General features: G+C 41.4%; 1 protein-coding gene and 1 pseudogene across 2 annotated transcripts in view; one reads left to right on the plus strand and one right to left on the minus strand.

The window, feature by feature from the left end:
* Positions 1-23583, plus strand: part of LOC126094481 (bumetanide-sensitive sodium-(potassium)-chloride cotransporter) — a 632465-nt gene that overhangs the window by 514242 nt on the left and 94640 nt on the right. For both annotated transcript variants that reach the window (XM_049908875.1, XM_049908876.1), the window contains exons 2-7: positions 5704-5854; positions 12615-12710; positions 12837-13090; positions 16258-16372; positions 16728-16867; positions 16964-17158. In XM_049908875.1, the coding sequence (XP_049764832.1) occupies positions 5704-5854; positions 12615-12710; positions 12837-13090; positions 16258-16372; positions 16728-16867; positions 16964-17158 (951 nt within the window). The remainder of the gene's footprint in view (positions 1-5703; positions 5855-12614; positions 12711-12836; positions 13091-16257; positions 16373-16727; positions 16868-16963; positions 17159-23583) is intronic.
* On the minus strand, positions 4535-4652 carry LOC126096032 (5S ribosomal RNA; annotated as a pseudogene).

The following is a 23583-nucleotide window of genomic DNA, read 5'->3' on the forward strand; positions in this document are numbered from 1 at the left end:
GTAAGAGAATTACGGCTGTTAATTGAGACTAGGAAACTTACCAGTTTGGTAAGAAGAAAAATAGTGACAACAAAATACACTACCTTAGTACTGAAACAATTACAATGCAGACAGTGAGAGGAATTTCCTTTGAGCAGTTAAGACTGAGTTCCTGAGATGAATTTCGTTCGGACACAGTTGTTGATAACCACCTTCTTATTAATAGTAATAAAATAAATAGCAGTAATAAAACGTAGTTTAGCTATGTAGATGCTGTAACTGCGTACTATGAACATTCAGCTGAACCAGCCTGCGCATCTTTTTTTTTTTGTAGTAACAGTGGAGAAACTCTGTTGACATTACTCTCGTTCTATCAGACAGCCGGCCGGTGTGGCCGAGCGGTTCTAGGCGCTTCAGTCTGGAACCGCGCGACCGCTACGGTCGCAGGTTCGAATTCTGCCTCGGGCATGGATGTGTGTGACGTCCTTAGGTTAGTTAGGTTCAAGTAGTTGTAAGTTCTAGGGGACTGATGACCTCAGATGTTAAGTCCCATAGTGCTCAGAGCCATTTGAACCATTTTTCGTATCGGACATTTTTGAAGTGGCATTATCACTGTCATTACTTAACGACATCATTTCCTGTAGCGATTTTTTGAAATAGCTTCAGTCTCCCTTGCTTTTTCCATAGTTTTCTGCATGTGAATGACTGCTTTCCATCATTAATGCCGACAGTGTATGTGTTTATGCAGTAAACTACACTTAATGCAATGCAGTGCCCTTGGCAGTTTGCAGCTGTGGAAATCATGAAGTCGATTCACTTACTGTGAATTTATATTAGCGTCAGCTACTTGTGATCAGTGAAAATTTGTGCCAGACCGGAACTCGAACCCGGGTTTCCTACATGTCATGAGCAGTTGCCTTAGTGACTTAGGCTATCCGAGCACACTCCAGTGCCGGTTCAAACCTCCATATGTCTTCCCGTGCTTAGTTTCATGAATGTGCGAGTACTTGGATTGCTACTGCGCAACATACGGAGGTCTAGACTGCACTGGTTGTGTTCTCGGATAGCCAAAGTGGTTAAGGCGACCACTCACGACAGGCGGGAGATCCGGGTGCGAGGCCCAGTTCAGCACATATTTTCATTTGTCACAAGTAGCTGACGCTAAAACATATTCACAGTATGTGAATCCATTTCGTGATGGCGTTCTTCCAGTCATCAGATCCGACTTTCCTAACAAGTTCGTTACAGAGTGCCTTGACTGCGGGCAGTTGTAATTTCTTTTGTTATAATTGCTAGTAGCGTCACCTTTAATTTGGGTCCATACAAAATGTAATACACAAAATCCAAATTGTCCTTGGTACTATCAGCAAAATGTTGAGCCATAAAGTACAAAAAGTGAGACCACCATGAAATCTTTAAAGTGACGGTAGTACCTGTGTTATCCTACTGAAACAAAAGCTGGGTTTAAAAAAAAAAAATAAATAAAAAAAGCAGAGCTGAGGTTCCTAAGGAGGAAGAAGGGCTGCACAAGAAGAGAAACGATTAGAAATGAAGATGTTAGAATTAAATGTTTTCAACATGAATGAAAAACTTCAAAAGTTTCGAGAAAATTGCAGACGATACCTCATGAAAGCCAGGTCACAGAATTCCCCAGAAGATCCTGAATCACAAACTGAATGGGAAATGAGATATTGGAAGACGGTAATGATTTTGTTTGTTCAGAACAGGCGATAATCCAATCCTTGAAGGATGGTGATGATGACGACAAATTCTGTTCGGTTGAAATGGCAGTGACAAGGTGCCAGCATAATGACTGTATTGCTGTATGCTTTTGCCAGATCATCGTTTTCGTATAGGGAGAGCTGTTGTTTAGGAGTAATATTAGATCCATAAGCTCCACTTTTGCAAATTTCTCACTTACTTTGAAGTTTTGATGCTGAAGCTAATCATCTCCTTCTTCTCTTTGCTATAGTAGGCATCTTGCCCACAGCAACAAAATGTTGGGGGCATTATCAAGAAAAGTTGTTGACAATGTAGGCATGTAACGTTCAAACCATTTTTCTCGACCATACTCGTGTGGCAGTGCCCTTGCCAAGAGAGTGACCTCGAACAGTTCCACGGAATAGATGTGCAGGAGAACTTTTGCAGAGCTTTGAATGTAACAGAAGGGATACTGGGGGGAACTGAAGCTGTTAGGGTGAGTCAAGAGACGTGCTTTGATACCTCAGTCGGTGGAACACTTGCCCACTTAAGGAAGAGGTCCAAGATTCTAATGATAGTCCGGCACACAGTTTTAATATTCCAGGAAGTTTGAGCAAACAGTTACTTCAATTTGTGCCCACAGACCTCATGGCACATAAAATTCACAATAAAACAACACCTAAAAGTACGTGAAAAAATAATAATCATATAATGACTATGTAAAAGGACAAAAGATGATTTGAAATAGCCTGACTGACTAATACTGTGTTTCAGACACTGCCTGAACCGAGAACCTTGCATTTTGTGGGTCATGCTCTTGCTGACTAAGCTGTCTAGGAATGAGCCATGATTTCCTTATTGCTTCTATTCTGATAGCAGCTTTTTACTGTGGAAACAAGCCATTTCTTCACGATATCCTTTCTTTGAGGGTACTAGTCCATCGAAGTACACTATCTGAACAGAAGTATCGGAACACTCTTGTGTAATGCAGAATTGACCACTAGGTGTCGCGAGAGTTGGACCCACCAGTGTGAAGGAAGACGTAAATATTGTGTTGTCACTATAGGATCAGTAACAGCACAATGGGTTGTCGGAGGGCTCAGTGTATTGAATCTGGGTTAGTTATTGGATGTCATCTGAATAATAAATACATTATGGACATTTCAATCCTTCTAAAGCTACACAACGCAACTGTTGGTGGCGTCATTAAGTGAGCCTGTGAAGCAACGATCACAGGTAGACCAAGAGCAGGCAGACCTCAGGTAGTGGTGGAAAGAGACAATCGATCATTGCAGAGGGTGGCTGTAAAAGATTGCATGAAATCAGTGGAAGGAATCACTCATGAGTTCCAACATGCTACCAGCACTCCAACTAGCACAATGACACTTAGGGGGTTAAATAGAACTGGGTACAGTGTTCAAGCAGCTCCTCATAAGACACACATTTCTGTAAGCAGTGATAAATGATGATTGAGGTGATGTGAAGAGTGACGCCACTGGACAGTGGGTGACTGGAAATGAATGATTTGGAGTAGTGACTCTCACTATATCCTGTGGCATTCTGGTGGAAAGATTTGGATTTGGTGAATTCCCAGAAAACATTACCTGCCATCGTAAGTATTGCCAACAATGAAGTACAGAAGTTGTGGTGATATGGCCTTGAAGTGTTTTTCATGGTTAAGGTGTGGACTCCTTATTGCGCTTAAGAAAATGCTAGACACAGAAAATTTTGAACACACTCTACAGCATTGTATACTGTGTACAGTAGGGGAATAGTTTGGAGGTGATAATTGTATCAGCAGTACAATGCATCTGTGATGCACTGTTTGTGGAAAATAATTTTTCTGAAATGGACTAGCATGCAAAGAGTTGCAACCTAAATGCAATGGCGCAATCTTGCGATGAGTTAGAAATTTAACTGTGCTCCAGACCCAGTGCCCAACATCACTATCTTCTCCAGTTTTGGGTCCTGAGCATGATTGGGCTGCCATTCCCCCAGGTGTTTAGACACCTCATTGAAAGTGTCTCCAGTAGAGTCCAAGCCATGATAAAGCTGAAGGGTCAACACACCCCACATTAATGTCCACGAATAGGTATTGGAATACCTTTGATCAAATAGTGTATGCAGGAGGGCTCCAGTGAAGTTTGGAAAGTAGGAGAGGGTCGCTGACATAGTTGAAGCTGTGAAGAAGTTCCCTGAGTTGTGACTGGATATTTTGAGCCCCTGTGTGCCCAACACTCAGTTTTAATCTGTTACGAAATTTCAAAACATTGCATACATTCCTGCAAGTAAGGATCTGTTCTGCACAAAATACCTACCAAAGAGCATGTAGGTACTCCTGCAACCTCCATAGCCGAGCAGTTTGAGTCCGATGGGTGTATGTAATGGCTAGATGATGCGTCACCACATCTGTATGTCTACAGAGTATGCAAAGTAGTGCAGAATTCTGAAATACATAAATTCTTCAAAGTTGTGATGAAATTGCTTGTATTCCTCTAAAATAGCAGGGACACAACTTCTTGCAATGTACTCAAATCTTCACCAAACACTCACCACTGTCAACACTATTCGTGATACATCCAGTGCCTAATTTACTTCACCATAGAAATGTATGTGCTCCAGTACAGAGAATATTAAAACCAATAAAAAAAAAAGCACTCCGTCTTCAGGCCACGAGTGGTCTACCGGGACCATCCGACCGCTGTATCATCCTCAGGGAGGATGCGGATAGGAGGGGCGTGGGGTCAGCACACCGCTTTCCCGGTCGTTATGATGGTATTCTTGACCGAAGCCGCTACTATTCAGTCGAGTAGCTCCTCAATTGGCATCACGAGGCTGAGGGCACCCCAAAAAATGGCAACAGTGCATGGCGGCCTGGATGGTCACCCATCCAAGTGCCGACCACGCCCGACAGCGCTTAACTTCGGTGATCTCACGGGAACCGGTGTAGCCACTGCGGCAAGGCCATTGCCATATTAAAACCAATGACTCGTCAAAATAATCAACATTACTCTAGTTCGCCAATCAGTCTGTTGGCATTCTCCTTGCACAAATAAAGTGTTTTGTGTTGTAGAAACCATGCGAGACAGGAAGTACACAGTGGCAGGTCACTGACTCTGGCATATTTCTTGACTAGCAGCCATTTGCTGCTCTTCACATCCATTTCCCTCTGTTGACAAGTTCTTGTTCATTTCAACTGTGTCAGATCTACGACAGGAGTTATATCTAAGACTGAGAGACAAGCTCTCTGAGCCTTCATAATCTGTTCTTTAATAAATGGATGAAGTTGCTTCTACATTACAGGTTTGCACTATGATTCACTGTGGATATAACACAGTTATTTATCAGAATTCACATGTGGTGATGTAGTCATTACATCATGCATAACTGAATTACTGCAGTTATTCACAAACGGTAAACTTCCCCCATCCCTATATCCAGACACATTCTGTAAATGAAAGTACTTTTTTGATTATATATGTAATTTTTATAAGCTGTAACACTGTTAGAAATATCTTTCCCTTTGACTCCCTCTAAACGTCTACAGTATACCATTATCTAACAATCTATTGCTCTTCCTGCTCAGTGGAGGAATGTGTAGCTCTTTATGATTACACAAATGCATAAATACCTTAAGTGCTGCATCTGATATTATTTTATTTTTTGTAATTCCTCTGCTTTCAAGTCTGTAACATTCTGGTATTCTATCACAGGCTTTTCAACATTTTTGTCTGTCTAAGCTATGTACAGTAATACTATATTTGTAGTTTTGCAACAGCAATTGAAAAACTATAGAATCAACACATCTTGTTTGCAGCAAAAAGTGTGTGAATGACAGGTTAATGAAATATAATGAGAAAGTAAGATCATATCTGGGCAAGAGAAGAAACATAGGGAAGTTTTCAGACAACATTGGAAGCTACCTATGATGTTTGTGAAATGTGAATTATATAGTGAGATGATATAAATATTTCTCAGTGATGGATAAAACAATGACAGTTGCTTTTTTCTTTGCCCATGCAGCCTTCAGCTCCACCCACCAGTCTCCCTGGTGAAATGGAAGGGCAGGTCAAGTTTGGTTGGATTCAAGGAGTACTGGTTCGGAATCTCTTAAATATATGGGGTGTTATGCTCTTTTTGCGTCTCTCCTGGGTTGTTGGACAAGCGGGGATTGGTAAGTAACATAATCTGTCAAAGTTACTCTATATTAGTTATACAGGTAATGATTTTGAAACTATTATCTATTTTAATACCTGAATGTGTTCTAACTATGCTGTCCTGAAAATCATATGAATCAGTTCTTTCTATTATTGTGTGCTAGAAGAACTTCATTCTAGCAGTCCAGCGATATGTTGTATTCAACCTTTTTTCAAAGCTATGATTATTTTATCAGACATTTACTTGTAATTGATACTTGAATATTATACAAGGTGATTCAAAAAAATTTTTAAAAACTGACATCGAACGTTGGGAATATAAGAAGGATCAATAATCACACACGAATCAGGGTTTACAAAGGCTATCCAGTGCTACTGAATGGTGTTGCATTTATTTAGTCACATGCTACAAATGGACACCCATTACAGGAGATGCTCAAAGTTTTGTCCACATGCACCGAGTCATGCCTGAAATCGATGCTGCATTGAATGGCACACCCTCTCAAAGACACCTGATGTATCTTGAAGACATCCTGCTACCACAACAGTCCTGCCCACTTGGTTCTCTGACAATGTAACAGGTGTTTCATACCCAACTCCCTTCAGATATTTTACAGAAAAAATTTGACTGCGGACAGTTTGGGTTATTGTGGTAGACATGTGACCGGCTCACCACAGCCAATTCAGTGGCTGGGAAAGGTTGCCTGCAGATGTTCCCTCACTTGTGTGCTGAAATTCGCAGGGGCTCCGTCATGCTGAAATAAAATGAAGCAATGAATAGGCATGGGAACATCATTCAGCATGTCCAACAGAAACCTCTTTCAGGAATACGGGATACATGTGACCATCAAGTCAGTCCAGGAGAATATATGGCTGAATAAACAGTCTCTGGTGATGCCAGCTCAAATGTTAAAGGTAAATCTGTGTTGTGAGGCATGCATATGTGTAGCATGTGAGTTCACATCTGCCCGTGTATGCAGATTGTGAACATTCATCATACCCTTGAGTGAGGATGTGGCCTCATTGGTGAAGAGGACATTTGCTGTGAAGCTTCAGTTTGCAACAGATTCCTGCAGAAACTTTCATGCAAATCATAAGAGCTCATTGTAGTCCTACAGTTGTAATGCCTGGATGCATTGGAAATGAAACAGATGCTGTCTTTTGTCATTTGCAATACGCCAGATGGAAGGTGGGGCATAACAGTGGTGCCAAATGCACCTTATGCACTTGTTGATGGCGTGTGCTGTATCCTTTCGAGAATGCTTTCTTCCACTGCAACTGACCGTGTTGTTCATTGGCAACCAGTGTCAAGCTCCTGCACATACAGTGAGCCAGTTGTGCACTTTTGGTGATGGAGTGCGGTGAATAATGTGTGACATGGCACCTTTCTATCGGGGTATTTTGCATGATACAATCACACAGCTTCCTGTCCATTGCATTTGGCCACACCATAAATCAAATGCATCTTGGCCATTTCGCAATATGTATAGCTAGCCATTTTAGTATCAACACTTCCACATTGTGAATGATGAAGGTCTCTGTGTGCTCTGCCTGTGTCTGTATAGCAACACTGTCTCGTGACTGTACCACCCTCTTGTGAAGTTTGTGACCTTATCCTTGTTGTATGCCCAGTGTGCCATGTCAGTTTGTAAACATCTTTTTGAATGTGCTGTACATGCGCCTTCATCATCTTATTTTTATCTGGAACTCATTAGTAGATAGATGTCCTATGAGGATGAAGAAGTACCTGTTTATAAAATTCTTATTTTAACATTTATTCCGTTTGAGTTTTTTGTAATTGTGTAACATGTTTAACAACACAAATTCATTGAGCATTGTGGGGATAATGATGTCATACTATTGACATTTTATGGGAGACCTATAAGCTACTTGGACTGATTACCTAGACATTGTATGAATGGTATCAGATGTAGCAATGCTGTTTAATATTATTCATTTTGAGAATGTGAGGCAGCAGGTGTTATATGTTAATGGTAATGACTGGTAGCATCCAACCATTTTATGTTCTATGCCCTACTCAGTAGTGCATTTCAAGGAACAATAATCCCATCAGGTTGTTAGACTCAGCTCATGAAGCTAAAAGATTAAAAAGTATACCAGTTCATTTGTAGCATTCATAAAATAAAATGAAATAAAAACACATTGGACTGTTGGTTCTTATCTAATACGAAAACTGGTGACTCCTATCAATAGTCGTCCCAATCTCACAATTCACTGCGCACCAGATCATGTCCTGATCTGCTGTAGGCTCCAAAAGTGTCAAGTTCACTTTTTTCCAGTTGTCCAGGAGTTATTGTGAACTGACATGTCCATGGTATTACTGTTTAAGCACAGCTATCGGCTCAACCAAATTGCTCTTTTATTGGTCACCTACTGTTCTTCATTTCGAAAGATGCTACTTGCATATTGTCATCTGTGATCATCCGTCTCTAGCTATTCCATGAAAGAAGTATTGCAAATTTATAATTATGGATCTGCTTTAAAATAATTCTGAAAAGACATTAAGAAATCTCATTTCATTGTCTTTTCACTTTCATGTTGAGAATATTGTCATGTTACTTTTCACAAATGGCAATGTCAGATTCTTCCTGCAAGTCAAATTTTCACCCTTTCTTTTGTTTATGCAGGATTTCTGAATCATCTTCTGTGCTCTTAAGGAGATGAGCTGTTTTGTACTTATGGTTTGCAACAACTGTTTTGTTGTAGTTACTTAGACTGAATGGACCTTTACAAAATAAGGAAAAGAAGGCTCCAGTTGAGCCAATAGATGGGAGAACTATTGACAGAAGTCAACAGTTTTAATGTAGGACAAGGACCCACAGTCCAATGTGTTTTTATTCCATTTTAATTTATGAATGCCACAAATGTATTGGTATACTTTTTAGTGTTTTAGGCTCATGAGGATATTTTCACAAACTGATGATGGGAGCAATATCTCTTGAAATGCATCGCGTGTTTTCAGTGCTATTGTGGTCTCCATACTCTGTTGCATCTCCATACATTTGTTCCTAGTATCAAATCATGGAGGAAATGTTTCATGTGTTCATTACTAGAAAGTGCATACTCCTTGTGCGAAGAAGTGCTTACCTCCAGAGGTCCAAATGCCTTTCCAATGCATACAGCTGACTTCTTTGATTTTAAAGATCTGTTGAATGTTGTTATCAGTGCAGGCATATAAGATCTCCAAATGCAGCATGATCAGAATGCTTCATACTCATGCATCACAAATAGCTATAAAAAATTCTTACTCTGAGACAGAAGAATGGAAAATATCAGTGTGTTCAAAAGAGAAAAGACGATGGCTGATGTATGCCATATAGTACTTCATCTGAAAGACCAGCCATATTTATTAGCTGCAAAACAAAAAGACCTGTTTACAATGTTGCCAAGTGTATTAAACCCCATCTGGCCTGGATGCATGCACTGATTCAGATGGGAAGGGTGTCATAAAGCCATTGATTGTATCCTCTCCTGAGGCAGGCTGGTCAGCAGTAATTCCTCAATACCACGGTTAGTGGCACTAGGATGGAGTTGACATCCGAGCTGATGTCACATGTGTACTGTCAGCGACAGATCTGCAGATCTTACTGGCCACGGTGACCCTTCAGCATCACACGGACAGTTCATATCATCGTGTGGTGTGTGAATGAGCATTGTCCTGTTGAAAAATGACACTATGATACTGTCACATTAGAGGTACCAGATGAGGACCAATGTCCACAATGTACTGCTGTGCCATCAGAGTTTCCTCAATCAATACCATTCATGACCTGAAGTCATACTTAATGGCTCTCGAAAACATTGTAAGAATAGGACCTCTCTCCAGATTGCCACCATACTCGCTGATGGCAGTTGTCTGGGATAGTGGAGCACCATGATTCAAAGCTGAAGACAATGCAACACTACTGATTAGCAGTCCATGTTTCCCATTCACAGCACCACTTCAAAAGCAATTGTCTGTGTTGTGGTGTTAATGGCAGCCAATGCATGGGACTGTAATTCACTAGTCTGGCTCTTGCTATGCTCTGACCAATGCTGCACAATGACACAGAATGTTGGAAGGAGCCCATTCCTTGTTCTCAGATGGCAGGTGTGGATGTGAAGGAGTTACGAATGCTTGGTGCACAGTGTGGCAGTCCTCCCTTGTGGTGGTCAGACATGGTAGACTGGGACAGTGCATTCTGACATTAAGCCACTGTTAGATGCGAATAGTCTACATATCATGATTTGCTTGACTGCAACAGCCGATCAAATGGAGGTCCAGAACTTGGTCAGGTGTTGATAAAGTTGTCTCAGATGAGTATGCAGCACGTCCATGTTCTTCAGAATGATCACTCAACATTTGATGCTGTTAATGCCACTGATACACAGGCTGACAAAAGTCAAGGGATAGCGATACGCATTTGAAAGATGGCAGTAGTATTGCGTACACAAGGTTTAAAAGAGCAGTGCATTGGTAGAGCTGTCATTTATACTCAGGTGAGTCATGTGAAAAGGTTTCCAACATGATTATGGCCACATGACAGGAATTGAGAGACTTTGAACGTGAAATGGTAGTTAGAGCTAGACACACAGGACACTCATTTTGAGAATCATTAGGGAATTCAATATTCTGGGATCCGCTGTGTCAAAAGTGTGTTGAGAAAATCAAATTTCAGGCATTACCTCTCACCACGGACAACACAGTGGATGGCGGCCTTCACTTAATGACCAGGAGTAATGGCACTTGCATCAGTGCGAACAGACAAGCAACACTGCATAAAATAACAGCAGAAATCAATGTGGGATGTACAAAGAACATATCCTTTAGGACAGTGCAATGAAATTTAGTGTTAATGGGCTATGGAAGAAGATGACAAATACGAGTGCATTTGTTAACAGCACAATGTCACCTGCATCATCTCTCCTGGGCTTATGACCATATCATTGGGACCCTAGATGACTGAAAAATTGTGGCATGGTCAGATGAGTCCTGATTCCAGTTGGCAAGAGCTGATGGTAGGGTTTGAGTGTGGCACAGACCCCACAACGCCATGGACCCAAGTTGTCAACAGCCACTCTGCAAGCTGGTGGTGGCTCCAGAATGGTGTGGACTGTGTTTACATGGAATGGACTGGGTCTTCTGGTCCAAATTAACTGATCATTGAGTGGAAATGGTTATGTTCAGCTACTTGGAGACCATTTACATATATTCATGGAGTTCATGTTCCCAAAGAAAGATTGAATTTTTATGGATGACAGTGCGCAATGTCTGTGCGCAATGTCTGTGGGCCACAATTGTTTGTGATTGGTCTGAAGAACTGGTCTGAAGAACGTTCTGGACAGTTCAAGCAAATCCAGATCACCCAACATGAATCCCATTGAATGTTTATGGGTCATAATCAAGAGGTCAGTTCGTGCACAAAATGCTTCACCAGGAACACTTTCGCAGTTGTGGATGCCTACAGTGGCAGCATGACTCAGTATTTTTGCAGGAGATTTCCAACAACTTGTTGAGTCCGTGCCACATCAAGCTGCTGCACTATGCCAGACAGTAGGAGGTCTGACATGATATTAGAATGTATCTCATGACTTCTGTCACCTCATTGTATACCCTACTAGGCCGGGTAACAACACTAAACACAAATGTCACTAATGCAGCCTGGCGGCCATTTTACCAGTCACAGGGAATTGTAACTCTAAATACATACCCACAAGGTAGTAGGAGCACTTCTGTGAAATTTGGAAGCTAGGAGATGTGGTACTGGCAGATATAAAGCTGTTGGCATGGCACATAGTTTTAGTCTGCCAGGAAGTTTCAGATCAGAGTGAAAATTCACTTTGTCTTCTGGACACTTTACTTTTTTTGTCAGGTGGTGTAAATTCAGCCAGAAATATACATAAAAGTCCTACCAATGTCTGTTATGGGGCAGTGCAATTTTAAATCTGAGATAACTCATATGCTTAGAGTTTATTCCCTCTCCATTCTACATGGGGCATCACACTTTTTTGTTCCACAGAGTCATGCTAAGTGGCCACCGTGCCATCAACATATTGTAAATTATAATTGTTTCCTCCTTAAAATACCATCGAAAGAAACAAAGGGTCTGGTAATATCCACATATTCCATAATGACACACATCTTTTAAGTGTATTTTCCATTTCAATTTTGTCTGTCTTGATAGCTGAGTGGGCAGCATGATGGAATGCCATGCTAAGGAGCCCAGGTTTGATTCCCGGCAGGGTTGGAGAATTTTCTCCCCTCAGGAACTGGGTGTTGCATTGTCTTCATCATCATCTCATCCCCATCGACGCACAAGTCACCGAAGTGGTATCAAATCGAAAGACTTGCTCCAGGTGACCAGTCTACTCAGCACCATCTCAGCGACATCTCATTTCATTTCAACTTTGGTCTAAGTGCTCCCAAAGAGTATTGTGATTTATCATCTTCTATAAGTTTTCATAACCTGACAACAAATTCATATCAACATGTTCATTATATTTTCCAAATTATATATAATTTATTGTATTTAAATAAAATTTTGATATGGTTAAATTGTACCATGTATGCAAACATTTGATGACATGATCTGTACTTGTATATGGAGCTTCATGTATTTCATTCCCTGGTGCACTAATCTCAGCTGCAGACTTTGGCTGCATTGTCTGAGTCTGAATGTCATTTATGTAGAACACATTAATTTATGACCAACAAATATTCATTACTCTTAGTTTATTGATATTCTGTATAAAACATGCCTTATTTTCTATTTATAGGACAGGGCCTGCTGATAATAATTTGTGCTAGTGTAGTAACTACACTAACATCACTATCTATGTCAGCCATTAGTACAAATGGAATTATAAAAGGAGGTCTGTATCCAATATTCGTTTGATTTCACTATACACTGTTTATAAAATTCTCCTGATTCAGGAGCATGTTTGTGTGAATATTTTGTGTAAAAATTCATTGTAGAATGTATTTTTTTATTTCACTAGGAGGCACCTACTACATGATATCACGATCCTTGGGTCCTGAATTTGGAGGATCGATAGGGTTAATATTCTCATTAGCTAATGCAGTTGCTTGTGCAATGTATGTTGTTGGATTCTGTGAATCCTTGGTTGGACTACTTAGTGTGCATGATGCCATTATGGTGGATGGCAGCCTAAATGATATGCGTATCATTGGTGTTATAACAATAATGTTACTACTCTGCATTGTTGTGATTGGAATGGAATGGGAGGCGAAGGTAAGGACCATCATAATTTCTTCCCATGCTTACATAATAGACAATCTCTCTCTCTCACTTCATTAAAAAATGGATACACACAGTGTATGAGTGCTGTACTTCCATTTGGTTTGTAGCTGTGTGTGTTTTCACAATTAAGTGGTGCCCTTTGTTGAGGATGTATTTTCTATTGGAGTTTTCTTTTTTCAGATTTTTTAATATTCTTTTTAAGTAAGATATATGTGCTTACTGTTTTGACCATATTTACTTTTTGTTTAAAAAATACTAATTCAGAAATATTTGTGAAAACCATTTTCATGCTCTTTAGTGAGATGAAAATAATTCAGGAGTACTCACAAAACAGTAGAAGTGTTGACTCATCAACAGACACACAGAAAAGAATGAAAACTTTGCTAGCTTTTGGATGAGAGAAGCAGGAAGTGGGAGGAGGGGTTGGAGAAGGGTGGTGGATGGCTCAAACAGAGACAGCAGGTGCACGCGATAGCAATGTGACACACGGGCGCAAGAGCCGGTGAATTTGTGTGGCGCATGATGACAGTGACATGCAGGGATGGATTGGGAGGGGGTAACAGGTTAGAGGAAGGAGAGACTTTGGTAGAGGGGGTCGACGGAATCAGCTTGTAGAGACTGAGGCTAGGAGGATTACAAGAATGAAGGATGTGTTACAAGTATAACTCCTATTCTCAGAGAAACTGATGCAGGGGGAGGGGGATCCAGATAGCGTGGGTTATGAAGCAGCCATTGAACTTGGGCAAATTATACTCAGCCACATGTTCTGCCACTGGATGATTAACTCTGTTCTTAGTCACAGATTGGTGGTGGCCTTTTGCTCTGGTGGGCAGCTGATTGATGATCCTGTAATAAGCTATGTAGAAATTGCAGCAGAACAGATATATGATTTGTTTGCTTTCACAGGTGGCACTGCCTGTGACAGGATAGGAGAGTCCTGAGCCAGGACTAGAGTAGGATGTGCTGGCTGGACAAATTGGGCAGGACCCATGCCTGGGTTGGAGGGATGAGAAGGACTGAGGGGAGGATATCCCTCATTTCTGGGCATGATGATAGACAGTCGAAACTCTGGCAAGGGTACAGTTCAGCTGCTCCCATCTGGGATGATAGCAGGCAACAGCGAGGAGGGGGAGTTGCTTCTTTGCAGCTGGTTCTTGAAGGTCATGGGAGGATTAGAGTCATGTGTGGATATGGTGCAGCAAATCTATTTGCTGACTAGGTTTGTGGGATAGCACCTGTCTGTGAAAGCCTTTGTGAGACATTCAGCATACTGGGCAAGGAAATTCTTGTCACTGCAGTTACGCCATCCATGGGTGACCAAGCTATATGAGAGTGATTTTTTGATGTGGAGGAGATGACAGATGTCAAAATGCAGGTATTGTTAATGGTTAGTAGGCTTCATATGGACAGAAGTATGGATGAAGCCATCAGAGAGATAAAACTCAACAATTATAGTATTGTGTGGAGGAACAGGTGAAGTGAATGGGAGAAGAGGTGGTGTTGGGGCTGTGGAAGAGTGAGCATAGGATGTCTTAACACTGGGTGCAGATCATGAAGATATCAGTGAACCTGACCAGAGGAGTTGTTTTGAGTTTTGGGAGGCTATGAAGGTTTCTTCTAGGTGGCCCTTAAAGAGATGGCTACAGGAGAGCACGATGTGGGTGCTCATGGCCATACCACAGATTTGTTTGTATATATTCTCCTCAAATGAGACGTAGTTATGTGTGAGGGTGTAATTTGTTAGGTATATAAAGGTATAAGGTAATGTGTTTGGAGTCAGAGGGATGTTGGGTGAGGTAGTGTTTGATAACAGCAAGGGTATGGGCTAGTGGATGGTGTTCTACAGGTATGTGGCATCAAGATTGACGAGTAGGGATACAGGTGGTAATGGGGTGGTGGTGATGAAGAGTCTGTGAAGGATGTAAAAAGGAAAATGCCATTATTCTGGACACATATGGATTAATTGGTACTGACCAACTGCCATGCGATCATCTGCCGATGTCATCATTTAGATGTGGTATGGAAGTGCGTACAGTCAGCACACCACTCTTCCTGTTGCTGCTGGCTTTGCAAACCCAGGAGCCACTACTTCTCAAGTAGCTCCTTGACTGGCATCACAATGCTGAGTGGATCCTGTTCTACTCCTTTCACCAAGGAAAAATCCCTGGCTGTACCTAGAATTGAAATATGGTCACCTTCATAACAGTCAACTACTCCAACCACTCACAGCTCAGCTACAGAGTTTGACAATTAAGGAAGTGCAAATGAAATAGAAGTAAGATATTACATCTCTGTTGTATTGGAATGCAATTAATGCACATGATTTAATATTCTTTATGGGAAAAACCTGATTACTTGTAACATTTTGCAGTAACTGGTTTTTGCTTTTAATGGGACTGGCTTGACTGCAAGCACTTGCTTGGAGGTGTTTTTTGACAATTGTGGAGATTTAACAACGGGAACACAGAAACGAGCTACAATGGCGTGGCTAGGATTGTTGGGTTTATGGATTTTTGGGAGCATGTAGCATGTGGATGTGTGGAGGTCACGGGTGTACGGAGGGAGATGGATTCAGGGGAAAGATTTTTGAATCGGCCTAGAGATTTGAGTAGGGACTGGAGGCTGTGTTGGACTTCTGGAGTGGGATCGGTGTGACAGGACTAGTAGGAGGAGAAGTCAGATAGCTGGCAGATGCCTTCTGTCAGGTAGTCACTTGGATTCATCACAACAGTGATGTAACCCTTGTCTGCAAGGATGATGATTCAATCATGGTCTGTCTTGAGGTTACAGAGGGTCATTCTTTCTTCTGTTGAGAGGTTTGTGTTCTTTGGAAGAGCTGTGGGGAAGGATGGTGAAAACAAGCTGGAGACGAGGAACTCCTGGAAGGTAACCAGTGGGTGGTTAGGTTGGAGATTGGGAGGGTCACAGGCGGATGGTGGTATCAACTGGGAGAGGCAAGGTTCAGTGTTGGGTTTAAGTTGGTTTTTGTTGGAGAGATTGTTAGGAAAAATGTGTTTCCATTACAGGGATCAGAAGAAGGAAAGTAGATCTTTGATGAATCCATTGTGATGTGGAGCTTAAGGGGAAGCCTTTCGATAGGAATGAAACTTTGTACGATTGAGAAACAAGGAGTGAGAAATGATGAATTTTTGTTGCAGGCACAACTGGTACTGCTTGTTATTTTGCTGGTCGCCATTGTCGATTTTATGATAGGAACATTTATTGGACCACAGAACGAGGAGTCAATTGCTAAAGGTTTTTTGGGATATAATGGTAAGATCACAGATGTGAAAAGAAATATTGTATGTATTTTTGTTAGATTTAATGCAATAGTTATAAAACTTGAATATAGTAGTAACTCAAAAGTTGAAGCATAAAACAGCAGTACAGTGAGATAAATATGATAACTACTTGTCTAATAGTAACTGTCAATAACTCATCATTTGAACTGGTGCTGTTTTGTGATGTCAACTTAAAATCTGTTACGCTTGGATTGTAGTTATCCAATACTTTGCAGTCTGAGTTTCCTGCCTTTTCTCTCTTTTTAAAAATTTTGTTCTGTCTCTTTCCAACCCTAATCAGGAATTACATAGATAACTTTCTACAGAAAGTTTTTCCTTGGTTTTAGCCTCACTGATACAGGAGAACTTCTATCCAGATTATAGATACAGTGAAGGAATGCAGCAAAACTTTTTTTCGGTATTTTCCGTTTTCTTCCCAGCAGCTACTGGAATTTTGGCTGGTGCAAATATATCAGGAGATTTAAAGGTGTGATAATATTCTTCTGTTGTTCTGGCTTTTAATTAATGCATGTGATTTAATATTCCTCATGGGGTAAACCTAATTACTTGTAACATTTTACAGGACCCAGAAGGTGCAATTCCAAAGGGAACACTTCTTTCTATTTTAATAACAAGTATCTCCTATTTGCTCATGGCATTTATGGCAGGAGCCTGTGTTGCCCGTGATGCAACAGGCAGTGTGGAAGATTATATAAATGGAACATTTTTGAATTGTACTGACACTAAGTGTGCTTGGGGGCTACAAAACAGTTTTACAGTGAGTACAAAACTTTTATTTTCAGCTAGTGTAGCTTGTATGGCAGACATTATATTGCAGATCTTGTATTCAATATTTTTTGTAATGTGCCCATCAGAGATGATCACAAACTTTTTGGCTTAAGTAATAATTGATATGTTTGAAAATATGAATGAATTGTTATGATAGGTTCTGATGTGAAGAGCTGCAGAAGACATCTGCAACTTACAATTTATTTCTACAGTTTGATTCTGTAGCCAAGTTCATTAAATTTTACATTTGTTGTAGTATCCAGTTTGGAATTATGTAGATGTATTCCTGTTGGTGAAAAATACATGAAGTGTATGGTATGTGACCAACAGGTTAGGAAAGATGATGTCATGTTATTTTTGACCACAAATTATTGTAGTAGCATCTTATGTTGAATCCCATATCACTCAATGTGTCTGATCAAGTGAGGACCCATACTGCTTATGAGAAAAGACGAATTTAATAAGGTGTGACAAAGATAACCGGTGTAGTTATCTTCAACAGAGCTTGTGTAAACAATAGTACCAGCTTCCATCCTTCAATATTTATTTTTATCTACAACAAAAGAAACTTAGTTGGTGTTCATAATGAGTGTAACACTTATTTAGTGGGACAATGGATTTTTGTGAGAAGATAATGCTGATCATTTGGCCATTGCAGTTGTCAGTTGTTATTACACAAAAAATAAGTCTGTATAGAGTGAAAGGCTGTACATTATTTGTGTGGTGTACTTGTCTCTGGAAGTTGCCTACGTAAGTAACAAAATAATGAAAAGATCCATGTTGGTGTACAACATGTGAGAGAAAAAGAGTATTTTACAACATAAATGTTATGATTGGGTCAAATATTAATTCCACAGTTAAAAGGTCTTCAGGCTTGTTGAATAAGTGGAAGAGTAGGAGCAAATTTTGATTTCCAAGCTAATACAAGTGCATCAAAGTCTGCCAATGTATTAGGCACATCAAGAGCAGCAGTGTTATGTGTAATGGCTGCTTGCATAGTTTATGACAGGATATGAGCAGCCAAACTGAGAAATGTTGCACAGCAGTTAAGACAGTGGGCTCATCTTCAAGGAAGTGGGATGCAGTTCTATGTGTGTTCATCTTGATTATGTTTCCTATGGTTTGTTTAAACCTCTTGAGGTGAATCTCAAGATGGGACCTTCAACCATGCCTCAGTTCATTTCATTCTGCACCTGTCTCTAAATTAGCAATTATTCATTTCTAATAGTGGTAACATCAGTGGGACATTAAGATCCTGATCTTTCATAGGGCCTTCATTATCAGTGAAGATCAGTAGTCACTTTAGCCAGTCCTGTATGATGGAAATCACTAAATGTTGAGTAGGATTGTCACAAAAACTATACATTTAACAAGACACAAATGACATCAGAAACTGTTAGTATCTCAAGGAATGTGCTTATATAATCACAGTGTGGTATGATTTGCTAGCCTTAACTTTTAAACATGTCATTTATCTCATGGGTTATTAAGCCAACAGTTATGGTGCCAAGACCAAATGACAACAATGTATTCACAAGAGTAATTTTTACGTATGTACTCTGGTACAAAAGTGTTCAACAAGCTCCCACCTAACATAAAGCAAAAAATTGGGAAATGCAACCAGTTTAAACACATATCTCACAAGCAACTCTTCTTAAAAGTTATCTGAATATCTAGACTCAAGGATGCAAAAGTTCTGTTAGCCACATTAGTTGTAAAGCAGTGTGAGAAGTAGTAATGTACTGTAAACAGGACTCATCATGCTGGCGAAGAGTTCTCGGGCTTCTAGCCGGGTGGCGGTGTCTTCCAACTGCGACATTACGAGTGACATACTCGTCATCTTCTGGCGAAGTGCTGAGACTTTGCAGATGCCGGTCCCTTTATGCCTGCGGTGTGGCCCCTACCACCTGGCCACAGGAGGCTGGATCCAGAGGAGCCGGTGGGCGGGGTGGAGGGGGAAGCGGGTGCGCCGTTTGTGTCTCCATCAGAGCATTCCCGTCGCGTCTCGTGAGCTGGATGGTTCTTGGTGCGTTCCTGGCATATTGCGGCTAATGCTGGATTCCAGCCCGCGCTCAGTTGATAACCTTCGTCCCTGTTCACAAGATTCTCGTGGACCCGTATTTCTATTGATTCTTTAATGATGCTATCCCAATAGCTCCCGGCTCGGCACAGCACCCTGGTGTTTTTGAAATCAAAGGTGTGGTTTTCTTTGATGCTATGTTCAGCTATAGCAGATTTCTCTATCTGTCCAGGTCGAACATGCCTGATGTGTTCCTCGCACCTTTTAGAGATGCAGCGCTGCGTTTGTCCAATGTACTGCACACCACATTCACAGGCAATGCTGTATATACCAGGTGTGTTTAGTTTGAGTGGGTCTTTAGCTGAGCCCAGCAGCTCTTTTGTCTTCGGCAGTGGTCGGAAGATGGTATTTATGTTTGATTTTCTCAATAGCCTCCCGATTTTGGCTGATATGGGCCCCAAATATGGAAGAAAGGCGAGTCTCTTGTTAACTTCCTCTTCCTCTTCCTCTTCCTGAAATTTGTCAGCCTGTCTCCTCTTGAAGGCCCTGCCAATCTGTGTTTCACTGTACCTGTTTTTCCGAAATACCTCTCTTAGGTGGTGTAATTTGTTTGAGAGGCTTTCTTTGTCACAAATGACGCACACCCTATGTACCAAAGTGGTCAGTACTGACTGGCGTTGCGCCGGATGGTGGCAGCTGGTTTCATGGAGGTACAGGTCTGTGTGCGTCTTCTTTCTATATACTGAATGGCCCAACATGCCATCCGCTTTCTTCCTGATCAGTATGTCCAGGAATGGAATACAGCCATTCTCTTCTACTTCCATCGTGGAGGTGATATTCTCATGTCCGCCGTTTAGGTGGTCCATAAACTCCTCCAGTGCCTGCCTGCCATGCTGCCAAATCACGAAAGTGTCGTCCACATAGTGGAAGAAGTGCCTGGGTTTACGGTGAGCAGTCTGTAGTGCCACCTCCTCAAAGTGTTCCATATAAAGATTCGCTATCCCTGAAGCAAGGGGAGATCCCATGGCCACTCCATCCACTTGTTCATAATGCTCTCCATTGCACTTGAAGTAGGTGGTCGTAAGTGCATATTCAAAGAGCTTCACTGTTTCAGGCTTGAAGTGCTGATTAAGGAGTCCCAAGGCGTCTTGTAGAGATACTTCGTGAACAAGGAGGTGACGTCAAAGCTCACGAGTAGGTCATCACTCTGTATTCGGATGTTCTTCAGTATTCTTATGAAATCTGCGGAGTTTTTCACGTGATGACTGCAGTGTCCCACCAGTGGTTTCAATAGTGTCACCAGGTATTTGGCCAGTCCATAACTGTGCGAGTTGATAGTGTCCAGAATCGGCCGTAGAGGCACCCCATATTTGTGAATCTTGGACAATCCATACAGGCGCGGTGTCGTTGGCGCTCTGGTAAATCTGAGTCCTTCAGTAGCGCCACGGTTTACCTGGTCATCGTCGATGTAGGGTCCTTGTTGAGTTTCCTGTAGGCTGGGTCTTGCAGCAAAGAGCAGATTTTCTGTTGGTAGTCGACTGTGTGAATCAGCACCGTCGCATTTCCCTTGTCTGCTGGGAGGACCATGATTATCATCCCTCAGTGTGTGGATAGCCTCTCACTCCAGCGCAGTAATATTGGCTTTAGGGAGTCGTAACTTGTCGATGATCCTGCAGGTCTCCCTTCGGATCTGCTCAGCTTCCTCTTTGGGTAGGCCCCGGATTGCTTCCTCTACGCTGCTGATGTTGTCCTGTTTTGGTATGGTTCTTGGTACAGCTGAAAAGTTCAACCCTTTCGTGAGGACAGAAGTTGTGGCTGCATCTAGCACCTTATCTGTCAAATTTACAATAGCTCTGGTGCTATTTGTCACCTTCTGGGTCGACTGAGCTCCAGAGAGTCTGTCGAATTTGTCGATCTGTTTTGCAGCAACATTCCGTTTCTGCACCTCACTGTCGGCGTGAGAGCTGCAGTCAACCCACTCCCAAGTGTGTGCCGGTAATGCTTCTGCCATTTTCAGGTGACATGCGATCAGGATGCATGCATTCTTGTCCAGTTCTTGCCGTGTGTAGTGAATGCGTTCCCTGACAATGGCCATACTTGCTCGCCGTAAAATACGTTCAGTTTTCTTCGTTTTCACAGTATGTCTTAATTCCGCAAATCGGGGCAAGATGTTCTTGTCTCAGCAACGTTGGAGGAAAGCCAATGAGCTGAGCAATTTGGCTTTCCTGTTGCGCAAAACTCGTTAAAGCACTAAAAACTGAGTAATTCATGTTATGTCAAACAAACACTAAGTCAAAACTAAGAGTGTTGTTGTCTTCAGTCCTGAGACTGGTTTGATGCAGCTCTCCATGCTACTCTATCCTGTGCAAGCTTCTTCTTCTCCCAGTACCTACTGCAACCTACATCCTTCTGAATCTGCTTAGTGTATTCATCTCTTGGTCTCCCTCTACAATTTTTACCTTCCACACTGCCCTCCAGTACTAAACTGCTGATCCCTTGATGCCTCAGAACATGTCCTACCAACCGATCCCTTCTTCTAGTCAAGTTGTGCCACAAACTTCTCTTCTCCCCAATCCTATTCAACACTTCGTCATTAGGTATGTGATCTACCCATCTAATCTTCAGCATTCTTCTGTAGCACCACATTTTGAAAGATTCTATTCTCTTCTTGTCCAAAATATTTATCGTCAATGTTTCACTTCCATACATGGCTACACTCCATAGAAATACTTTCAGAAACGACTTCCTGACACTTAAATCTATACTCGATGTTAACAAATTTCTCTTCTTCAGAAATGCTTTCCTTGCCATTGCCAGTCGACATTTTATATCCTCTCTACTTCGACCATCATCAGTTATTTTGCTCCCCAAATAGCAAAACTCCTTTACTACTTTAAGTGTCTCATTTCCTAATCTAATTCCCTCAGCATCACCTGACTTATTTCGACTACATTCCATTATCCTCGTTTTGCTTTTGTTGATGTTCATCTTATATCCTCCTTTCAAGACACTATCCATTCCGTTCAACTGCTCTTCCAAGTCCTTTGCTGTCTCTGACAGAATTACAATGTTATCGGCGAATCTCACAGTTTTTATTTCTTCTCCATGGATTTTAATACCTACTCCGAATTTTTCTTTTGTTTCCTTCACTGCTTGCTCAATATACAGACTGAATAACATCGGGGAGAGGCTACAGCCCTGTCTCACTCCCTTCCCAACCACTACTTCCCTTTCATGTCCCTCGACTCTTATAACTGCCATCTGGTTTCTGTACAAATTGTAAATAGCTTTTTGCTCCCTGTATTTTACCCCTGCCACCTTCAGAATTTGAAAGAGAGTATTCCAGTCAACATTGTCAAAAGCTTTCTCTAAGTCTACAAATGCTAGAAACGTAGGTTTGCCTTTCCTTAATCTTGCTTCTAAGATATCTCGTAGGGTCAGTATTGCCTCGCATGTTCCAGTATTTCTATGGAATCCAAACTGATCTTCCCTGAGGTTGGCTTCTACTAGTTTTTCCATTTGTCTGTAAAGAATTTGCATTAGTATTTTGCACCCATGACTTATTAAACTGATAGTTCGGTAATTTTCACATCTGTCAACACCTGCTTTCTTCGGTTTTGGAATTATTATATTCTTCTTGAAGTCTGAGGGTATTTCGCCTGTCTCATACATCTTGCTCAGAGTTTTGTCAGGACTGGCTCTCCCAAGGCTGTCAGTAGTTCAAATGGAATGTTGTCTACTCCCGGGGCTTTGTTTTGACTCAGGTCTTTCAGTGCTCTGTCGAACTCCATTTCATCTTCATCTACATCTTCTTCCATTTCCAAAATATTGTCCTCAACTACATCGCCCTTGTTTAGACCCTCTATATACTCTTTCCACCTTTCTGCTTTCCCTTCTTTGCTTAGAACTGGGTTTCCATCTGAGCTCTTGATATTCATACAAGTGGTTCTCTTTTCTCCAAAGGTCTCTTTAATTTTCCTGTAGGCAGTATTTATCTGACCCCTAGTGAGATAAGCCTCTACATCCTTACATTTGTCCTCTAGCCATCCCTGCTTAGCCATTTTGCACTTCCTGTCGATCTCATTTTTGAGACGTTTGTATTCCTTCTTGCCTGCTTCATTTACTGCATTTTTATATTTTCTCCTTTCATCAATTAAATTCAATATTTCTTCTGTTACCCAAGGATTTCTACTAGCCCTCATTTTTTTCTTTTTTCCTACTTGATCCTCTGCTGCCTTTACTACTTCATCCCTCAAAGCTACCCATTCTTCTTCTACTGTATTTCTTTCCCCCATTTCTGTCAATTGTTCCCATATGCTCTCCCTGAAACTCTGTACAACCTCTGGTCCTTTCAGTTTATCCAGGTCCCATCTCCTTAAATTCCCAACTTTTTG

Source organism: Schistocerca cancellata, chromosome 8, assembly GCF_023864275.1.
Source record: "Schistocerca cancellata isolate TAMUIC-IGC-003103 chromosome 8, iqSchCanc2.1, whole genome shotgun sequence".
NCBI lineage: Eukaryota > Metazoa > Arthropoda > Insecta > Orthoptera > Acrididae > Schistocerca > Schistocerca cancellata.